Source organism: Melopsittacus undulatus, chromosome 13 (genome assembly GCF_012275295.1).
Source record: "Melopsittacus undulatus isolate bMelUnd1 chromosome 13, bMelUnd1.mat.Z, whole genome shotgun sequence".
Taxonomy (NCBI): Eukaryota; Metazoa; Chordata; class Aves; order Psittaciformes; family Psittaculidae; genus Melopsittacus; species Melopsittacus undulatus.
Genome location: NC_047539.1, coordinates 10868084 through 10888889, shown reverse-complemented (window position 1 = coordinate 10888889; position 20806 = coordinate 10868084). Strand labels below are relative to the sequence as shown.

At 56.9% G+C, this 20806-nt stretch overlaps 3 protein-coding genes across 7 annotated transcripts in view; 2 read left to right on the top strand and 1 right to left on the bottom strand.

Moving 5' to 3' along the window:
- Positions 1–53: 53 nt before the first annotated feature.
- ABHD11 (abhydrolase domain containing 11) lies at positions 54–2458 on the top strand. Of its 3 annotated transcripts, XM_034068853.1 has the most exons (6): positions 54–71; positions 271–406; positions 480–653; positions 961–1131; positions 1510–1691; positions 1982–2458. In XM_034068853.1, exons 3-6 carry the CDS (start codon positions 531–533, stop codon positions 2127–2129), a joined length of 624 nt encoding a protein of 207 aa, XP_033924744.1. In that variant the 5' UTR covers positions 54–71; positions 271–406; positions 480–530; the 3' UTR covers positions 2130–2458. The 3 variants fall into 3 exon arrangements, with proteins under 3 accessions (XP_033924744.1, XP_033924743.1, XP_030898310.1); XM_034068852.1 differs by lacking the exon at positions 271–406 and having other exon boundaries at positions 55–71; XM_031042450.2 differs by lacking the exon at positions 54–71 and having other exon boundaries at positions 277–406; positions 1510–1717; positions 1982–2104.
- A 689-nt stretch (positions 2459–3147) lies between these two features.
- LOC101868902 (caspase-1) lies at positions 3148–6824 on the bottom strand. Of its 3 annotated transcripts, none has more exons than XM_031042476.2 (9): positions 6760–6824; positions 6040–6315; positions 5646–5764; positions 5234–5410; positions 4848–5082; positions 4594–4746; positions 3908–4017; positions 3492–3597; positions 3148–3238 (listed from the first exon to the last, which is right to left on the bottom strand). In XM_031042476.2, exons 1-8 carry the CDS (start codon positions 6764–6766, stop codon positions 3505–3507), a joined length of 1170 nt encoding a protein of 389 aa, XP_030898336.2. In that variant the 5' UTR covers positions 6767–6824; the 3' UTR covers positions 3148–3238; positions 3492–3504. The 3 variants fall into 3 exon arrangements, with proteins under 3 accessions (XP_030898336.2, XP_033924815.1, XP_005139687.2); XM_034068924.1 differs by having other exon boundaries at positions 6040–6312; XM_005139630.3 differs by lacking the exon at positions 3148–3238 and having other exon boundaries at positions 3490–3597.
- Positions 6825–7923: 1099 nt separating this feature from the next.
- Positions 7924–20806, top strand: part of MTMR4 (myotubularin related protein 4) — a 55762-nt gene continuing 42879 nt past the window's right edge. The window contains exon 1 of the mRNA XM_034068808.1: positions 7924–7978. The gene's annotated coding sequence lies outside the window, so the exon portion shown is untranslated. The remainder of the gene's footprint in view (positions 7979–20806) is intronic.

Sequence of the window (20806 nt, the reverse complement as noted above, 5' to 3'; positions counted from 1 at the left end):
CCCCGAGCCCCCGCCCCGCCGCCGACGGGCGCGCGCCCGCTCCCCGCCGCCGCCGCCCGCGACGTGGTGACGTAAGCGCCCCACCGGGGCGGTGGGGGGGGCCGGGGGGGCTCGGGAGGGGCGGGGCTGAACCCCCCCCAAGGCTGGACCCCTCCTCCCCGCGTTGACCACGCCCCCCGCGTTGACCACGCCTCCTCGCGTTGGCCACGCCTCTCCACGTTGGCCACGCCCCCCGCGTTGGCCACGCCCCCCAGCACGCTCTCCCCGCAGCCCCGTGCCGCTGTCCCACGGTGAGGAGCGGGGCCGGTCGGACCGGGCGCCCCTCGTGCTGCTCCACGGGCTCTTCGGCAGCCGCTCCAACCTCCAGGCCGTGGCCAAGGCGCTGGTCCGCGGCGGTACCGGCACGGTGAGGAGCCGGCCGCGCTGGGCAGGGACCGGGGGGTGCGGTGGCAGCGGTGACCGGGCCCCTGCACACGCAGGTGCTGACGGTGGACGCCCGGAACCACGGCAGCAGCCCCCACAGCCCGCTGATGACCTATGAAGTGATGAGTCTGGACGTGCAGCATCTGCTGAGCCGCCGGGGCATCACCAAGTGCATCCTGCTGGGGCACAGCATGGGGGGCAAGACGGCCATGACCCTGGCCTTGCAGCGGGTGGGCAGGGGCTGGGAACAGCGGGGATGGGGGCTGCAGGAACGGGGGTGGCACCGGGGGGAGCCCTGCTTGTCCACAGAGGCAGGTTTACCCCATCAGGGTCAGGGTGCTGGCCTGCTCAGAGCTGTAAGCACAGCTGCAGGAGCTTGCAGATCCCCCTTCTAAGACACAGGGCATCAGGGAAGAGCATGTGGAGCTCTCTGCCAAGGCAGGAGGGAGTTAAGAGGCTCCAATGAGTCACAGCCCTGTGCCACATCCCACTGGGGAGCTCCCAGCTGGCACCCATCTGCCCTGCTTGTGTCCCCAGCCGGACCTGGTGGAGCGCCTCATCTCAGTCGACATCGGTCCCACCTCAACCGCACCCGTCTCCGAGTTCTCTGCCTACATCTCTGCCATGAAGTCAGTGAGGATCCCGGATGGTCTGCCCCGCTCCGCAGCCCGCCAGCTGGCTGACCAGCAGCTGTGTCCGGTGGTCCAGGTAGGAAATTGTGTTCCATGGATGGGGTTTGTACTCCCAGCCCATCTCTGGGACCAGAGGACAAGGCTTTAGAGCCACGAGACTCCCATCATAGGATCATAGAATACTTTGGGTTGGAAAGGACCTTAAGATCATCCAGTTCCAACCCCCCTGCCATGGGCAGGGACACCTCACACTAACCCATGGCACCCAAGGCCCTGACAGAATCATAGACTCATGATAGAATCATGGGCAACTGGAGGACATCGTACCAGGGCTGTGAGGCCACAGGGGAATGATGGAATGGGAGGAGGCAGTGGAGGGCAGGATGGAGGATGGCAGAACAGCTTGAGGGCTTTTTGCTTCTACTGGAGAGTGTGTGATCCCCTTCTGTGGCAGCACCCACAGCTGAGGCAGTTCTTGCTCACCAACCTGGTAGAGGTGGACGGCCACTACGTCTGGCGAGTGAACCTGGACGCTATTTCCCAGCACTTGGTAGATATCATGAACTTCCCCATCTTCCACAAGCCGTATCCTGGGCCTGCACTCTTCCTGGGAGGATCGGACTCGCCTTATATCAGGTGGGGCTGGAGAGAAGCAGTTTGAGGTCAGTGATTTCACTGTGTGCTCTTCTGCAGCTGCCAAGGGTGGGAGAAAGTCCCTGAGATGGGGAAGGTTCTGGAGCGAGCTCTGTGCCTTCAGCAGCCAGTGACAACAGAAGTGCACTGGGAACCTGGGGGCAGCTCCAGGCTTTCCCAGCAGAGACTGGGACGTGGTCAGACCTGGGACCCCTCTGCCGAGGGAGGGAGAGGGCAGATACCTGGATGGGCCTCTCACCACACTTCCCATGGCATGTTCCCTTGTCCTGCAGGTCCGAAGACTACCCGGAGATCCAGCGCCTCTTCCCCAGAGCTGATGTCCAGTACATTGCAGGGGCAGGCCATATAGTCCATCAGGATAAATTTGGGGAATTCATCACTGCTGTCCTCAGTTTCCTGCAAGCCTCATGTGGGTCCTGAGGAGCTCCAGGCAGTGCTGCAGAACTCTGGGCTCTGCAAGAAGGGATTCAGCCTGTGCTGGCTGCCCACCTGCAGCCCGGTCATGCCTGAAAGACCTTGGAGTGGAGAGGCACATCCATCCCACTGAGCTCTGACACCTTGCAGGGACAGGGGGTGGTGACACAGGCCAGGGACACTGCCCTGCCTGCACAGCCTGTCCTGTCCGCACTGGCTTCACTGGGGTACCTCAGACAGTGGGCAGGGGCAGGAGAACCCTCTTGTTCTGCTGCCAGACCACTGGTGATCTGGCTGTTGACTGCAGAACATGCAATAAAGCTGAATCCGTGCCAAGGCAGAAAATGGTTTGGATCTGGCTGTGGAAGATGGGGAGCATTTGATGGGCGCAGGAAGGGGCTCTTGTGTCCTGGCAAGATGGGGTGATGCTTCTGGGCTGTGGGGACAGCACGTGTAAGACATGGGTTTCAGGGTTTCTTGGCTTCCAGGGGAAATTGCATCCTTGGGGTAGCAGGAGGATGAGGGAGTGAGGGAAGCTGCCTCCTGAGCAGGGAGATGCTGTGAGCTTGCAAGGGGGAAGCATGAAAATCCCCCTGGAGCACATCTGCCTCCCATAGCTCTCTCCAGTTCCCCACCTCCTGCTTGCTCAGTGTTCCCAGGAAGGCAACACAAAAGCAGCCACTGCTGGCCAGAACAAGCATCCACTGTGGGCTGTGGGCAGCAGTGAGGAGCCAACTGCTGTGAACCCCCCTTTGTTAGGTGATGGGGCAGAGGCAGCTCTGGGGGTGATGGGTCACCTCTGTCGCAACTGGGGACAGTTAAGAAAAACACCGACCAGCTTTTTGTTCAGTGCTCCAGAGCCAAGTGTCCGATGCTCCCTGCTTAGTTTGGGGTTTGGAGGCCACAAAAGGAAGGGAGGATGGGAGACCAAGGACTGTTTTATTCCAGGTCTGTTTGCAATTGCCTAGCAAAGGGGCACAAGCAGCTGGTTTAGAGATTTGCTCTTTCTGGGCTTTCCCTCTGGTCTGAAGCAGTGCCTCTCCGGAGCAGAGCCTTGAGCTCTCTGCTGTTACTTCCAAATTCAAACACTTGCTGTCCATGTATGGATTTTTTACCTGTGAAGAACATTAGACTGAGAGAGCTCCTGAGACAGGCTACCACAGAACTCCTCTCCTGTGACCAGCTGGGAGATGGGGATAGAGTCATGCCTGGCCCCAGCTACTGGCACACATATCCTTTGGGTATCCAGCTATGAGCTCTGGAGCCCAGGAGCAATGGGGAATTCCTCCCCTCCTCCATGCTGGCTGGGTACTGGGTGTGGGGCACACACAGAAGACTGCCACAGATGTGTGAGGTGAAGAGACTCACCATGGTCAGGAGATCACTGGCCTGGGAAGAGGTAAAACTTCCTGGACATTGTAGTTCGCTCTTTCGATGGCAACTGCTGAGGGAATTTTCCAAAGGAATATTGGACCTGGGGTGAGAATGACAGTGGGGAGAGATGAGAGAAGGTCTGTTCCAGGCATGGGAAGTGTGAGGCATCCCCAGGGGTACCTCCAGGCACATGTGGTGGTGCAAGGGACGCCAAGGGCTGCACCAGCACAACAGGCTCATGCATCCCCACCATGAGGCAGATGCTGATGCCTCCAGAGATCCAGCTGACCTTCCTGGCCAAACCAGACACATTGTGGACAGAGCCTGCTCCCCAGGGCTGAGAAATGGCCTGGCCTGAGTTCTGCTCCCAGCAGCGTTCCTGGTGGCTGCCACAGCTGCATGTGCCTCACCTTTCGGAATAGCTCCTCCAAGTCGCTGTTATAGGCATGGTTTCGAAACTGTTCTATCAGGTGCTGGATGAAAATGGATCCTGTTGTTGATCTTCTCCAGGAGACAGTATCTGAGGACACAGGAGATGCCCAAGTGTGACTTCACTAGGATCTCCCACTGCCACTGTGATCATTGGGAGCCGGAGCAGGAGACAGGTGCCTTCTCCAAGATCATTATATTTGGCTCATCCAACCCACAGCATGGAAAAGGACAGGGCACCCCAGGGAGGACAGAATGATGTATTTTCTTCCAGCCTCTCTGCCTTCCCATGCTCCCAGCACACCAGCTGCATGGCCTGGAGCCATCTGTTAGCCAGCAGGAGCAGACAGGTTCCCCTGGGCAGCCACTGTGGTAAGATCAATCGGCTGGGGAAGGAGCAGAGCTGATGGGGACAGATGGAGGCAGGCAGGGCACAAAGCTCTGGCCCTGGTGCCTCTAAGATGGATCTGTGGGTGTCCTGGAGCAGCTACATACACCAGCATTGGAGGACACTGCCCTCTCCAGAGGCTGTTAGAGCAATGCCCAAGCAGTCACCGGATGGAAGCCTGAGGAGGACATGTGGAGGAGACCCACGGCATCAGGAATAGGAATGCCCACTGCCCTCGCCTGCCCTCAGGCAGGGCACCTACTTCCAGGAGCTGCTCACCAGGTGTGGAGGAATGTAAAGTGGCAAAATCACTCTCCAGGTGGACTTCACAGATGGCGTCATCCTCCAGTGCCGCATGGGTGGTGTGAGCAGAGCTGGGAGCAGGCACGGAGAGGTCTGCAGCATCGCTCACCAGCACAGAGCCCACCTTGCCTGGGAAGGCAGGGCCAAGTATCAGTGATGATGGGTGTCCACCCCTGTCCTGCTCCTGGGGCTCACTGGCTGCTTGCAGGCACCTCATGGTGGGGACTCACCTCCACGGCAGGACTGGATGATGACCACTTTGGGTTTGCCCAGCAGCGCCCGGCAGTGCTGGTTGTTGAACTTCTCATAGATGGTGTTGAGGGAGAGGATGTCTGTGGCCTCGTCTCTGCTCTTGGTCCCACAGAGCCCAGCCCTGACCCCATGGGACATGAAGACCAAGAAGGTGCTGTCAGAGGTGTAGTGCTCTTTGCGAGCCGCAAAATCAGTCATGATCGTGGCCATCTCCTACAGACCAGCACAGGGAAGGAACATGAGGAGTGCCAGCCACCAGCTGTGGGCAGGAGCCACTGCCATCAGGTTCCCTGAGTACCCCAGCACCAGCACACCCAAAGGAGGGTCCCTGCGCCACTCCTGGGGCCAGTGGCAGCCCCTTTACCTCAGCAGATAGGTTGAGATGGATGTCCACCACATAGCCCAGCCCTTCCAGCAGCTTTGTCATCCCCTGCACATCCACTTGAGCCCCATCTCGCCGGCTCAGGTGCTCAAAGTCGATGTTGCAGATGAGGAGGGCCCTGCGTGTTCGCACCTCCCTCGGCAGATGGAGGGGATAGATCTGTGGGAAGGGAGGGAGGTGCAGTCAGCAGCTGGTGGGTGGGTGCAGGAGGGGCTTTCCTTGGGAGGCAGCTAATAGAGGAGGTGCAGTGCTGCAGCATCCACATCTCCCTGTCCCTGGGGCATCTCCCCACGTCTCCTGCCCTGCTCCTCCCTGGCTCCTCCCAGTAAGCCTGGCTTACTCCAGCAGGACGGCTGAGCCACCCTCCAGCTCTCCTCTCCTCTGCCCACAGCACCTGGTCTCCCTCTGTGGCCCTGATGTGCTGGTACTCGCTTAGGGAACACTGCCGGATCCACTGCTGGCCCTGGACGGCAACGAGGGGGCCGGGGGAAGCCAGCTGCGCACCGGAGGGCCCTGCAGGCAAAAAGCCCTCCAGTTACACTGGGATGAGCCTGCAGCAAGAGGAGCCTGTGCCAGGCCATGTACAGGCAAGCAGAGCCTTGGGGGCAGCCCCATTGGGGATGGCCACCCCTGACAGCCCTGTGCTGACTGCATGCAGTGACACTGGGGGTGCCCAGCCACCTTCATGCCTTGGACACTCACCAGGGCCAGGCCTGCTCCAGCATCCTGCTGGAGGTAATGGAAGCGCCAGCATGGGCAGGGACAGACCACGGCCCCTCAGTGCTCACCCATGTCAGTGGCCAGGCCCAGCTGCTCTGCCAAGGTGCCATCGCGCTTCCAGAGGCTGTCGATGAAGATCTGGCTCGCACGGGGCCCCTTCATGCGCACGCAGTCAATGAGGCAGCGAGCCTTGTCTGTGCGCACCACGTACCTGTCCTGCACCTCCTCCACCTCCCCTTGGTTCAGCACCCCTCGGGCCAGCAGCTCATCCAGCAGTGCGGAGATGAGCGCCTTGCTCGCACGCTCCACGAAGTCCAGCCGCACGTTCAGGAGCACCTTGTCTGCTGGGGGGACTCATCAGGGCCCAGAGCCCCCCACAAACCCTCCCGGTGCCCACTGTCCTGCCCCCCGCTCGGGGTGCTTCATCTTCCCTATTGCCCCTCCCGGTGCTGATCCCTTCCTCAACACCCCTCCTGCTGCCCCCCTTTCCCCATTGCCTCCCCCAGGGTCTGCCCCCTTCCTTATTGCCCCTCACAGCTGCTGATCCCTCCCCTGCCATCCCTGGCTGATTCCCCTCCTTCCCCTCCCATCTCCCTTTGTTTCCCACACACCCACAGAAAGTTCCTCCGGGGACATTTGCAAGGAGCAGGGCCCAGGGATGCCCCGTGCTGGACCCCAGCCCATGTACCAGTGCTGTGTCTATGTGCACAGGTGATGCTCAGCACCCCGGCAGTGCTCGGGCAGGACCCCATCCCACCACCAGCTGCAGCACCGGTGGTCGCACCCACCTGTCATCGCCCCTAGAGCGGAGAAGCTGTCCCGGCTTCTTTAGGGAAGCCTCAAAAGGCGTCTGTTCTGCTGGAGGGAGGAAAAGTGAAAGCTCAGAGCTTCACTTCCTGTTCCCTTGCGGCTGGGGCCCTGCTCCTGGGCTGTCAACGGACCCCCAAGCCCCTGCGGTCCTGCGAGTGCACTGTGCCTGGGGCCAGAGCCCCCGTGTCCTTTGCAGCCACGCTCAGACCTCCTGCCGGGGTGCTCAGCATCCCCCCGTGACGCTGGGGCAGCCAAACAGTGTGAGTGTCCCCAGCCCAGCTCCTGCAGGGCAAGGAGGGGCTCCCATCCCTCCTGCACCCCGCAGAGCCAGGCACGGTGCAGCTCCACTCGCAGCCCACAGCCCCACAGCCGAGCGGAGGTGGCCACGAACCAACATCCCCTTCATCCTCACCAGACCCCTCTGAGCCCGAGCTCGGCTCATCCTTTCCTCCTGCCCCGTCCAGGCACCGGTAGCAGCAGCCCACGTCGGGCAGCAGCATCCGGCTCTGCCCGAGGCTCCCCAGCCCTGTCCCCACACGGCAGCCCGCTCAGAACCCAACATCTATGACAGCTTGCGGTTCCCCATAGCGGGGCTGAGCGTGGGGGGGGAACGGGAGTGACACCGGCGGCAGTGAGCGGCAGTGAGCGGCAGGGACACGGGGAACAGGAGTGACACCGGCGGCAGTGAGCGGCAGGGACACGGGGAACGGGAGTGAGCCCGGCCATGGCTGTGCAGGGGCCGCGCCTCCCGGGGCTGTAGTGAGGGCAAACGGACAGCGCTGGGGCCGAGGCGGACACCGACGGGACCGGTTCCACTGCCCTCGACGGGGGGGGCGATACGGGTGCCGAGCCGGTCACGTGATGGTCATTTTACACCACCCTCCCCCCCCCCCGGTGGTTGTCGCCCACCCTGCTCCGAAGGGGCGGGTGACGCGGCCGCCGATTGGCTGCGGCAGGACGCGCTGTGATTTCTCATTGGGCTCCGGCCGCCGCGTCCCGCCCCTCGCCGTGCGTCGGGTCACGGGATAGGCTTACGGGCGTGCCGGAGGGCTCTGGGCGGGGACGCGTTCTCTGTGCTCATTGGCCGGCGGTGCCGGCGCCGCCGGGCGCTGATTGGTTGCGCCGCGCGGGTCGGTGGGGAGGGGCAAGGCGCGGAGCTGCACGCGGCAGAGGCGGGAGCGGTGCGGAAGGAGTCAGGTGAGGCCCCGCCGGTGCCCCCCCCCCCCGTCCGCCCCGCCCCCTTCCCCCCCCCCTGGTCCGGTCCCCTCCGGTCCCCGGCCCCGAGCGCCCCTCGGGCTTCTCCCCGTGGCCGCCCGGTGAGCGAGGCCTCCCGGGCCCTGCCCGCTGCCGGCACCGGTCAGGCGGGGCCCGCAGCCTCGGCCCGGCTGCGCGGCCGGTGCCTCAGGGCCCCGCCGGCCCTGCGGGGGCGGCCCCGAGGTGCTGCCGGGGGTACGGGCCTGATCGCGTTAAAGAGACGGAACGGGCCTCGGAGCTGCCGCCGGCCGGGCGGGCGCGGGGGCAGCCTCCAGATGGGCCTTCCCCCGCGGTACCGGGAACGGCGGTGGGTGTCCCCGGTAAACCGTGTCCGCCGCGGGGCGGAGCTGCGGCTCCGGCCGCGGGAGGGAAGCGGCGGCGGCGCGCACGCCCCTTCTGCCAAGGGCAGCCCAGGCTGGGCCGCGGAGACCCCGCCGGGTCCTGCCGGAGACCCCGCTTGTACCGGTGTCCGCGGCCTAGGCCGGGCACCGGAGTCATCCCTGCGGCACCGCGGACCTGCCGGTGCTGGGGGGCGGTGGTTCGTGGATGGAGACTGTTGCAGCTTTGACGTGTATTTACAATAACCTTTGGCACCCACGTGCTGTGCGCACCGGTTCCCTACAGCAGCAGCTACGATGCTTGTGGCTTTTCCTGCTGAGTTAAGTGAAGGGGGATGAGCTCGAAATAAACTATGTCATATTGGTGGCTCCCAGGATATTATATGGGACAAGGTCTCACAAAGATCCTACCACTGATCTTGTCAATGACCCAGAGAAAGTGTGCAGCTGGAGGTTGATGAAGTGCACAAGCAGCTCAGAGTGCTGTGCAAGGAACTGGAGATGGGGCTGCAACACGGTGGTCTGGTTAGGTTGGCCTTGTACTTCTGGTGAGGCCACACATGTACCAGGGAAAGCAAGCTGCTCAGGAGCAGTCTGTTATGTGAACAGTGAAACAAGGAAGAAGGGTATGAGGTCTGTCCTAGGTGGGTTTTGCCTGGCTTCCTGAATATGTTGAACAGAGGAAGCAGGGCTGGAGGCAAGCAGAACGTGGTCTCTGGTACCTCCCTGAGGAGGAGGAGGTACCAGTCAGCTCAGCTCCCACACTGGTGCAAAGGCAGCAGTGCCCAGCCCTGGTGCCTCTGTGTGATGTGAGGGTTGGTGGAAAGCTGGGCAGAGTTCAGAGGCATTGTACGAGAGTGGGATTAAAGCTGCAAAAAGCTGCCTTGTGGCGAGGAGAACTCCATGTGCTCCATCCTGCGGGAAGCCAAGAGGGGATTTGTCAGTCTGTGTGTACTTGGGGAGGGCACTGTGGACACTCGTGGTGGGTGGTGGTGTGCAAGTGTGCGCCTCAAGACCAGAGCCTGTATTTGGAGTGATACCGGTTCAAGCATGAGAACAAACCTGCCCGAGTCAGCCACGACTCTGCATTAGCTGCCAACTTTAACATGAAGTCTCAATGCTTTTCTTTTCTCAGTAAAAGCAAGGGCAAGTGCTGCTGCTTGGCTGCCAGCTCAGGGACTTGTGTGGGAACAGCCTGGGAGCTTGTAGGGTGCCATGGTACCTTTCAGGATGCTCACTGGAAGAGGAATATGTCAGGAAATGGGGACTAGGAAATAAATGTTCAAGCTTTACTTATAGCTATTAATTTCTAGGAACACACGGATCCCCCTTCCCTCAGCTGCATTTGCAAGAGGCTGTTCATGCTGGCAGTGACAGAGAGCTGATATTTCCTGAGTGAGCCTGAAAAGGGACATTTCCTTGGAGATATCATTGCTGTAGGCTTTGTGGCAGTGCCCTTCTGAGCATCACTTGGGCTGTCTGGCCAGCAGAGTCACTTGGACCTGTCTGGAGCAAGCTAAAAGGAAAAGGAGCCAAAGCAAAAATCAAACTCAAGGGAAGCCTTGGGGCTGTATCTTACCGTGGTACAGCAGCTTTGGAGCATGCTGCTCTGCAGTTGTTGCTCTATCTGAACCTACCAGATGTACTGCCTTGCTTTTGGCTTTGGTTCAGGTGGGTTTTTCAGAGCCACCCTCATCCTGGTGCTGGTAGGAGCAGAGGTGGTGGGTGCAGTGATTCTCCCTGCCGTGGCCTTGCAGCTGGCTGAGCTTTGCTCACCTGGAGGCAGCACAAGGCCCCCCTCACACTTGTGGCTGGGCCACCTCCTTGAGATGTTGCTTTAGTCTGTGCTGGTGGGGATGCAGCTGTAGCCACTCGTGCTCTGGATCCTCATCTTGGCTTTGGAGACCGCTGTCATCTGCAGGAGAGAGGATTTTCACTGGAGGCTGGGTTGAAAATGAGATTGTTTCTTGGGGGTTGTGTGGTTGCGTTGGAGAGGACTGAGCTTTGTTTCACAGGCAAATCAAGCTATATAACCCAACCCCAATTATTTCTACCAGGACAAAATGTGAACAGGAGGAAAAACAAAGGTGATGCATACCTGCACGTCACGCTCAGCTTCCCAGGACAAGAATGTTCCCTCAGGAATTAATAACTAGCAAGCAATTATGGAAGCAGTTTCTCTTCCATCCTTGCTTGCCCACTCCCCAAGGCAGCTTCATCCAGCCGTGGTTCTCTGCTGGTTGGTGTGTCCCTGGATCTTCATGCCAGCTCTTCATTGTGAGACTCCCTGTTGCTGCTCGCAGGAAAATGCCAGCATTTGCAGAAGCAACCAGAGCACTTTTTAGAGAGTGATGAATGGAGAAGAGAGCTATTTAAAATAATTGCTTTGCTCTTGGCAAATTAGCGTAACAGATTAATCCCTGCTCACAATCCCTGGCTTGCTCTCCAGGAAGATGCCTGTGCTGCTCTGGAGCAGGGAGGAATTTTGTCCCGGTGCTTTGGGTAAGCTCCTCACCGATGTAATTGCTTCCCTTCTGTTCCTCCCTCACAGTCCTGCAGAGACTGTGCAGTTACAAAAGGATAGGATTTCCCTTGGGAGGGATCAGATGATTGGCTTATAAATAGTAAATGCTTCTTCAGGCCTACTTCTGAGTACATGTTGGTCGGTTGCTCTGCTTGGTTGCCGTCTTGCTCTCTGCCTTTGCAACAGGTACAACTGCACCTGCACCTCGCAGAGCAGAACCCAATCCAAGGAAATCATGTGTGTTTCCCACCAGAGAGGGGGAATTCTTGTGTGGAAGGAAGCACCCTGGTGCAAGGTGCTGCAGCTTTGGAGCCAGAGCTTCAGACCTTGCAATGGATTTGAACGGCTCCGGCAGCTGTAACAGACTGTGCTGCTGTATGTGCTGGAGCAGTGCCTGGTTCCCTGCCTGCACAGGAAAATCAGCTCTTTTAACTGGGAATGTGAGCAGAAATGAAATTGAATCACATTCAGTGGTTAAATCCAGTTTGAAATGAGCCTGTTTATGTAGACTCATAGAATAGTTTGGGTTAGAAGGGACCTTTTTGAAGCTCACCCAGTGCCAAACCCCTGCCACGGGCAGGGACCCCTTCCACTGGAGCAGCTGCTCCAAGCCCCTGTGTCCAACCTGGCCTTGAGCACTGCCAGGGATGGGGCAGCCACAGCTTCTCTGGGCACCCTGTGCCAGCGCCTCAGCACCCTCCCAGGGAACAGCTTCTGCCCCAGAGCTCAGCTCAGTCTCCCCTCGGGCAGGTTCAAGCCATTCCCCTTGGCCTGTCCCTACATCCCTTGTCCCAAGCCCCTCTCCAGTTTTCCTGCAGCCCCTTCAGGCACTGGAGCTGCTCTCAGGTCTCCCCTTCTCTTGTCCAGGCTGCCCCAGCCCAGCTCTGTCCCCTGGCTCCAGAGCAGAGCTGCTCCAGCCCTCGCAGCATCTCCATGGCCTCCTCTGGCCTCGCTCCAACAGCTCCAGGTCCCTCTTGTGCTGCTGCCCCAGAGCTGGATCAGGACTGCAGGAGGGTATCCCCAGGGCACAGCAGAGGGGCAGGATCCCTGCCCTTGACCTGCTGCTCATGCTCTGGGGGTGCAGCCCAGCACAGTTTTCCTGCCAGAGAGTGTGTACTGGTAACAGGGAGCCTCCTCTTGAAGCCTGAACTCTCAAAGCCCTTTTTGGGCTGTCCCAGGAGAGGAGCATTACATGTCTCTATATTCTGTTTAAGCACGTATCAAGTTTCTGACTGCGGAGGCTTCCATTTATGTTGTATGTTTTTGTAGTGCCTATTCCTTTTAGTGTGTGATACAGAGCAATACCAACCTTCCTTCCCTTGTGCATCGTACTGCTTATCTTCTAGGTAGAGTGTTTGCTCAACAGTGTGTTGGACACAGCTGATCTCAGGCAATACAGACCCACTGAGGTCGGCTCTCCTGGGTGTACATGACAGTGTTGCTTTTCCCAACAGATGTTTTAATGGGGGTGGAAATACCACCCTGCCTCCTGCGAGGATGTGGGTCTCATCACACTGGGGAGGACGGGCGCAGCATTCATGGGGGGGATGTGGTTTACCTGAGCCTTGGGAAGGGAGTTAGAGAGAGATGAGGCACATGGGACTGTTTGGATAGCAAAGTACAAGCTGGATATTGGGGACCTCTGGCTGAGACCTAGCAAGAAGCTGAGCCTGCTGGCTTCTGCAGGGGCTGCTTCTGCATCAGCTCCATCCATCCTGGCAGCAGAGGCAGAGGTAGCCACTGATCACAAGTTATCTGCTCAGGGGCAAAGTCTTCTATCTGAACTTAAGCCCACATTCGTGGCAGGGTACTCTCTAGAGCTCAGCTTTCTTCCATTTCATGGCTTAGACAGCACTGACTGGAAAGCGGAGTCATTGTTCATTTTGCAACCTGACCAGTTCTTCATTGCAAAATGAGACTGTGGGATTGTTCTCTTGGGCAGAACGTGCTTGGACATGGCACTGCTTGTGAGTGACAGCTTTATGGTAAGGACCCTCAAAGCATTTCTACTTCACAGTCGGTTCAACTGCTTAGACTGCCAGTCTCTGAGCGTCTCTGTTGCAAGCAAGCCCTGCTCAGAGCACAGGGTGCAGTTTGCATTGTTCTTTCTGGAAGCTTCAGAGGGGGTTTTGTTCTAGAAACTTGTTGAAGCAGCCAGCTTTCCCTGAGCGGATGAGTGCCTTGTGGCAAGCCAGTATAAATCTGTTCATCACCTCTCTTATTTCAACTGTGCTGCCTGGATTCACAATAGATTTCTCTTTAAGCCTTTCAAAGTCTCTTGTGGAAGTGCACTCTGGCTGGAGCATGGCTGGCACATAGCTCTTGGTGCCACAGCACGCAGCGGGGCAGAGCCAGGTGGAGCTCTGTCTCACTGTTTTAAAGGGAGCATGGGAAGCTGTTGTTCTTTCAGGGTCTCATGGATGAGGCCCCTGTACCCGGGCTGAGAACATTGCACGAGGGGACTTGGCTGCCAGCTCCAAGCTTGGGTCGGTGTCTGCGCTTCCTCAGCCAATGGGTTGGGATGTGCAGGGTTGGGAGAATGTGAGGAGCCCTGGAGCCATTGCTTTTCACCTGGTCAGCATCGTTTGGCCTTGTACTGCTTTCTGGCTAGCCTGCAGAGCCCCCTCCTGCCTCCCACCAGGTCAGGGCTGCAGCTGCCCCAGGGCCAGAGGCACTTCTGCATTTCTTCCCTAATGATACACTGGATTTCCCAATGGCTGGAGTGATTTGTTCGTACTGGGAACTGGAGCAAGCCCGTGGCATCCGGCTGCAAGCCAAGAAACCTGTGCTGCACTGGAGGGCAGACCTGGGTGAGGGGAAGAGTCTCTTCAGGCCCAAGGCTTGGGGAGGCTGATGGGAAGTGGAGCAGCCGGTGTGTGATGGGGCAGAAAGCAGACGGGGGAACTCCAGCTGTAATGTACTGGGGGTGGTGTGGTTGGAGGATGCACAGTGACGTGGGATTTGGTGAGCTCATCTGGAAGCATCAGAGATGCTTTTAAAAGGGTTGCTTGACATACCACTGATGATGCCGTCTCTGCCGTGTGTTGCCGGTGATTGGAGGTGTTGTATTTTCCCTCTGGCTGTGCTGAAGTACAGCTCATGTTTCGAAGTTCTGTTGTCAGCTCTCCTGCATCCTTGGGGAGGTCTGGGCCCTTGTCAGCTCCTCATTCCTTCTGCAGTGTGATGAGTGGTGACTCCAGGGTCTGTCACAGCCTGATGCTTGAACATCCTCTGTATGTGGGAGCTATTTCCTTTGATGCTTTTATTATTATGTTTAAAGCTGAGGCCCTCATGGCTTGGGGAGCTGCAGCTGAGGTCTGGTGTGGGGAGGATCTGCTGCTCCTGGGCAGCCATTTCCCTGCAGTCCCAATGGGTTAGACAGCAAATGGCTGGAATCCCTGCAGGGGGATTAACTCTTCCTGGGGTATCAGCTTTTCTTTCTGTGTATTCGCATCCTCTGTGCCTCTACACAGTGTGCTTGGTTCTTCTCAGTCCTCTGCAAACAGACTCACCTGCCTGAGGCTGTTTACCACCTGCCTGGTATGGGGAGAGATCTGCTTCTGGAAAGTGCCAGTGCTTAATAGTCAGGGGAGCTCCTGGCTTGTGGTTTTCATAGGCACATCCTTCCCAAGCAGCTGACAAGAAGCTCTAGGAAAGGAAAGCTCCCAGTGCCCCCAGTTTCTGCACACTTTCTCTGGCTACCTGGTGTTATCCAGAGGTGGATGTGTGTGCAACCCCAGCAGGCAGCTGTGGGTATGGAGGGAGCCTGGGCAAAGGGAAATAGCATCTTGCTTGCAGCAGGGAAACCTCTCTGTCTGGACCTGGTCTCCGTAAGGTGTCAGGGTTGTGTGTGCTGCCTCTTTTCCTTCTGCAGGAAGCAGGAATAACACTGTGTCCAGGGAAGGGGACAGAGTAGAGGTCAGCAGTGCAGAGAAGTGGTAGCCTCACTGAACTGATGGGCTGTTAACCAAGTGGCTGAATTTTGGTACTGCTGCTCACTCTGGCACTGCTGTGCTCGGGTTGGTACTAATGCTTGTGCAGTATGGTGCCTTTAGAAAGTAGTTTTATTACCACATTTAGGGAGTCTTGCCAGGATAAACCACTGCTGTATGTCCTTTCTCTTCCTGCTCCAGCACCCACACTGCTGCCTTGCCCAGGGCCTTGTTATCTCTTAACTCAGGCAGGTGAAATGCGTATTGGGCTCTGAATGTCTGTTATTGTACTCTGGGCTTTCATGTTTGGATTTAACTGCCTGCTTGATTTCAATAGAGAAGTGCTTGTTTAAGCTGTGAAGTCCCTGTTTTCCAGGGGATTTTGAGCCCATAGTGCATCGTCACAGTGGCAGTTGTTACTAAAGGGCACATGATAACAAGACTACACAATCTTTTCCTTACAAGTCCTGTGGTGAGGGCAGAGGCCGTGTGGGAGGCTCCCAGGTATCGGAGCCTTGTGCAGGAGACCCAGGAGCAAGTCCCAGGCTTTCCCTGTAGCTTTGCCACATTGCACCATCTTATGGGGCAGTGTCAAGTGCCCCTCTGTCTGCAGTGGGCACGGGACCTTCAGCAAAGCTCCTGCAGCAGCTTTGCTCTGATCCTGCTGCTGCTGCTGGCTGTGAGAGCTTTGTTCCTGTTCCCCAGCCGAGCTGTCGTGGTCCTTCCAGTGAGCATCTGCAGTGCTTGGTGAGAACACTGGTGGGAGCGGGGGCAGCATCTCTCAGAGAGGTGACCTGGGCAGAAGTAATCTTCGCCTTTAACATTAAGTGATGCTGTTGGTTCTGTTCATGAATAGCATGATACCAGGTGTTACCAGGGCTCCAACTCTAGAAGAGCAGATGCTTTATCTTTGCAGCACAGCTGGTTGGTAGCGTGAAGAGCCAGGTTGGGGCTTTTCTGCTGGCTGAAGGTGGCGGATGAGACTTGGTGGAGGAAGTACTGATTAATGGAGTTGCATCAAGCTGAGATCTGATGGGCTTAAAGAGAAGCAAGGTCTGTGGGGAAGCCCCTGCAGTGCCTTCAGATGAATAAATGATCAGAAGAAATTAATGGCCTGGCATGGTTTTGTCTGAAGAATTGGTGATGTCCTTTCTTGTGCCTGTGGCTGACTCACTCTATTGGCTGTTCCCATTAGAAGAGCTGGTAGCCTCTAGCATCCAAGACACTGTGCTGCACCTAGGGCTGCCTGCAGACAGCCTGTGGGCAGCTGCAGGGGGAATGTCCTGTTACCGGCAGGCAGCCAGCATGGGCGGATGCAGACCACAGGGGGAGTGGATGCGAGGGCTGGGACGTGCCAGCAAGTGAGCCACAGCCTTCGCTCCTGTCCTTTGCACTCCTCGGACTGGCATAGAACTGCTTCGTGCCTCGTCTGTTCTTTGCTCTTTCTCCTTTCTGGAACTTTAAAAGTGAACATATTCATTTTGCTCATACTGCTCCCTGGGAAATGCCACCCCCAGCCATGGCAGCCAACAGACCATACCTTCCTGCTGCCTGCCTTGCACTCGAGCAGGAGGAGCGCAGCCAAGCACTTCTGGATGCTGGATAAGGTGATCTTAGAGCCCGTTTGTTCAGCAAGGGGAGTAAATTGAGATTTTAGTTTCATATCAAACACTTGAATGCAGGCGTTCTGTGCAGATCTAACTGCCTCATTAGGAAACAGTGTGCAGAGCTTCCATTGCCATTGCTAAACGGGGCAAAAGAGGAAGCAAAAGAGTTTTCATCCGGTGAAGTGGGCTACGAGTTTTAGTTTCTAATCAAATACAGACTTGATGGGAAGTGAAACCCCCTTCTTCCCACCGTTCTTATTCCTCCCCTCCCCGCCTGCATTTGCCCTTCTTCAGTCGGTGTTTCTATTAGAGGAATTTCCAGAAGTATGTGTGAAGCAGTCCCACCTGTGGGCTTGGCTCCTTTCATTGCAACACAGGAGGAAGTTACTTCTCAGAAAGCATTCAGTAGGGTTTGGAGCAGAGGAAGTCACATTTTCAGCGTGTTTTCCTGATGACAAAGTAGACAGAATTGAGGCTTGAGCAAGCAGATGGTTCATATGTCAGGGTTCCCTGTGGGAGCACAGTGGGCAGGATCCCACCGTGTGTAGTTGTGCCGCTTTCTCCCACCCCAAAGCACTGCAGAACAAAGGGGTGTTATGGGGTGATAGAAGACGGGGAGTCAGATGCCTTGTCGGGTGCTGGCAGGAGGAAGGTGACCATCTGGTACTTCAGCAAAGATGATGGAGACTGAGCTGAGCTCTGAGGCAGAAGCTGTTCCCTGTGAGGGTGCTGAGGCGCTGGCACAGGGTGCCCAGAGAAGCTGTGGCTGCCCCATCCCTGGCAGTGCTCAAGGCCAGGTTGGACACAGGGGCTTGGAGCAGCTGCTCCAGTGGAAGGGGTCCCTGTCACGGGAGTGGATGAGCTTTAAGGTCCCTTCTGGCCCAAACTAGTCTGTGATAAAAGTCCCCTGCCCCTTGGGTTTAGATACAGGACGTCAGATGCATTTCAGGTTTTCCTAAACATTTCAGAGGCAGGGATTTGATCCGTAATGAGTTTCAATACAGTTATTAGAGGTCAGAAGTCCCAGGCTGTGCCCCTGGCACTGAACACGTTTCTGTGAATGGCAGCAGATGAGTATAAATCCTCAGGCTCCATTCAGTCATGTGCCTGTCCTCATATCCTGTCCTGGTGGAAGCTGCCAGCAGGGAGGGGACAGCGCGTGTGGGTTTGTGCAGCTCTTGCTGCTCAATAAGCAGGGCACATGCTATATATATCCAATTGCCTTCTCTTTCCTTCTATTGATTGCTGGGGATTTCCCTTTCTACGAGTGCCTTTAGAGAGGATGTCATGCACAGGGCTACTTTTAGCACCAGCTGAGCTCCTGGTGGAGGGCCTTAAGCTCACCTGAACTTGCTGTGCTGTTGCTTGAGGTGAGCTTATTAATGAAAGCAGGTCAGTGTGCAAGGCAGCTTCACGTGATTTTCCCCTGCTAAAGTGCAAAGCAATGTTGAAGGCTCTGGGTGCCAAGAGATTAAAGACCAGAGGTTCCAGTTTAACCTTCTTAAACCAGAGGTTTTTGGGGGTTGGGGTGGGAAAGGGGAATTGTTACAGGCCAGGTTAGGTATTGCTCACTATAGGGAGGGATACAACCCCCTGGAAAAGCCTCAGGAAGCTTGCCTGTGCTTAGCAAACAGTGACATTTTGAGCACACCGTCTAATCACAAGTGAGCTCTTAACTTACTAATACCAGTTCTTGAGGGTTTTCCTCTCATCCTGTGGTCTCCTGTCTTCCTGTAGCTTGATGGTGGAAACCCCGAGCAGATGTTCATCACTCTGCTTTAGAGCTTCCTTACCGTGGCAGGTGGAGTTGTGTGCTTCACTGGATAACAGTGCACTTATTGCCAGTTTGAGAGAGAAACTGGGTTTCCAGCAGCAGGGAGGAGCATCCAGCACAGACCTGTGTTCACAGCCGTGTTTCAGGTGTTGCAGTCAGTGCTGCAGACCCTGGTGCAGGATCCTCCTCGTCGGTGCAAGCTGATTGTGGGGAGGCTGCCAGGGAAACTGGGCTTGGCTTGGGTAAGTCAAGAGAAGGAATCTTGATGCTGTGTTATCCTCTCGGACATGCTCTGGTTTTGGCCGTAGCTTTTTCATGTACATGTTTATGTGGGTAGCTAAAAAATGCTTCGTTTTATTCCCACGGAGAAAGCAGGAGGCCTGGGCAGAGCTGTGGCTGTGCGGGGCCATCCCACCCCTGAGGAATGCGATCGCCTGCAATAACAGCAGCACTTTTCTTTCTTTCAGACACTGTTTCTATTGACTGTCTGTCCCAGGGGTGGGTTCAGGTACTCGCAGGCAGGTACCAGTTTAGTCTAGTACCTGTCTGGAAGCCAAAGGCATCCTGCCCAGCCTTCAACTGCCTTTACTGGGGATATAGTTCCCCCATTGGTCATGTTCTCTGTCTGGCTGCAGGCAGATGCCTTAGACACCTTCAGGCTTCTAGAATAACACCAAATGAGTACATTTACACACCTGTATAGAGAATCGTCACAGACTGCTTTGGGTTGGAAAGGACCTTAAAGCTCATCCAGCTCCAACCCCTGCCACGGGCAGGGACCCCTTCCACTGGAGCAGCTGCTCCAAGCCCCTGTGTCCAACCTGGCCTTGAGCACTGCCAGGGATGGGGCAGCCACAGCTTCTCTGGGCACCCTGTGCCAGCGCCTCAGCACCCTCACAGGGAACAGCTTCTGCCTCAGAGCTCAGCTCAGTCTCCCCTCTCTTGGGCAGGTTCAAGCCATTCCCCTTGGCCTGTCCCTACATCCCTTGTCCCAAGCCCCTCTCCAGGTTTCCTGCAGCCCCTTCAGGCACTGGAGCTGCTCTCAGGTCTCCCCTTCTCTTGTCCAGGCTGCCCCAGCCCAGCTCTGTCCCCTGGCTCCAGAGCAGAGCTGCTCCAGCCCTCGCAGCAGCTCTGTGGCCCTTTACTGGATTCAGTCCAACAGCTCCACATCCCTCTTGTGTAAAGGAATAATAGAAGTGATATTTGTAATAGCAACAGGGCTGAAATTGTGTTGCTGCTGTTTGTTTGAAGTTGTTTAAAATACCCAGATGGTGATTATAAGCATATGGCAGTTGGATGCTCCAGAGAGCCCTGAGCCAGGCTGGGAGGGCTGGTGAAAGGTGGAGAGCAGGAGCAGTGCTTCAGGGCTTTATCTTTTGCTTTCTGGTGCATTTGGGTCACGTATTTGAGACCCTTTTCTGCAGCCACAGAGTCTGCCTTTCAAAGAAAACTGCAGCTGTCAGAGACTCCACAAGTTGATGAGAATCAGAAGGCTCCTGATGGGTAAGGAGTGTTTGCACAAAGACCAGTTCAGACTGGGCTGCTCCAGCCTGGACACTTGGGATCTGACCTTAGTAGCACAGGCACCATTTCCTTGAAGCCGTTGTTGCTTCCTTCCTGAGCCTGAGTTAAAATCTGGTGTGGAGAGGGGCAGTGGCAGAGCAGGAGGAAGCCCAGGACCCACATCCCTCAGGCTGCCAGCAGAGGACCCAGGGAGCAGGCAAGAGCCTGGACTGCAGCTGAGATGAGTCCCTCTGCTCTGCTTTGGGTAGGGACCAGGCGATTGTGCTTGAATAAAGGCTTAATTGTGAATCCCAATGTCCCAACTGCCTCTTTGTTTTGTTTTGTGTTTTGTTTGTTTTAAGGAAAGCAAACAGATCTGGAGAACTCTGGGCCGGAGTTCCAGGGACTTGGGCAATGTTTGCCAGAGCCGCGCTCCTCGTCTCCCTCAGTGCAGTGGTGACGAAGTTCAGCTTGGATCCCTCCTCTGCCAGCTCAGGACGAAAGGCCAGGAGGGTGGGGGAGTTCAGGGGCAGCTCTTTAAGGTTGCACCAGTGCCATTGGGATGAATGAGGCTCTGTCTCGCTCTCCGCTGGTGCCGCAGCTTCTCACTGGCCAGGATGGGAAGTGACTCAGCACAGCGATGGCAGCGCCTTTGCCAGGCCTGTTCTCTGCCAGTGCTGGAGGAAGAGGAAGGCAAGAACATCCCTGGGTGCTGCTGCCACCTGGTGCCACCAGCCCCTCAGAGCTGTGCTTTCCACTCTCGCAGCACTGGTAAGAGGAAGGTGATCCTGAGTAACACACATCTGTAGTCCTCACTGCAGAACCTGGGGCTTCCTTCACAGTTTCCCCCTTGAAATCCTGATTTCACTGTCATTAATGTGAAGGGAGGAGCCAGGCAAGCAGGCTGCTGCAGTTCATGATGCTTGCAGTAACTGTGGTGCTGGATAGCAGTGTGCATTAGGGGCTTGGGCTCCGTGCTCTTCCCTCGTAATCCTCCACAGTGCAGGGACATCTGGCTGGCATTGCTGCAGCCAGAGTCCATCAGTGTCTGCCTGCCCGTGCACTGCCGTCTGGCACATGGTGTGCTCTGGTT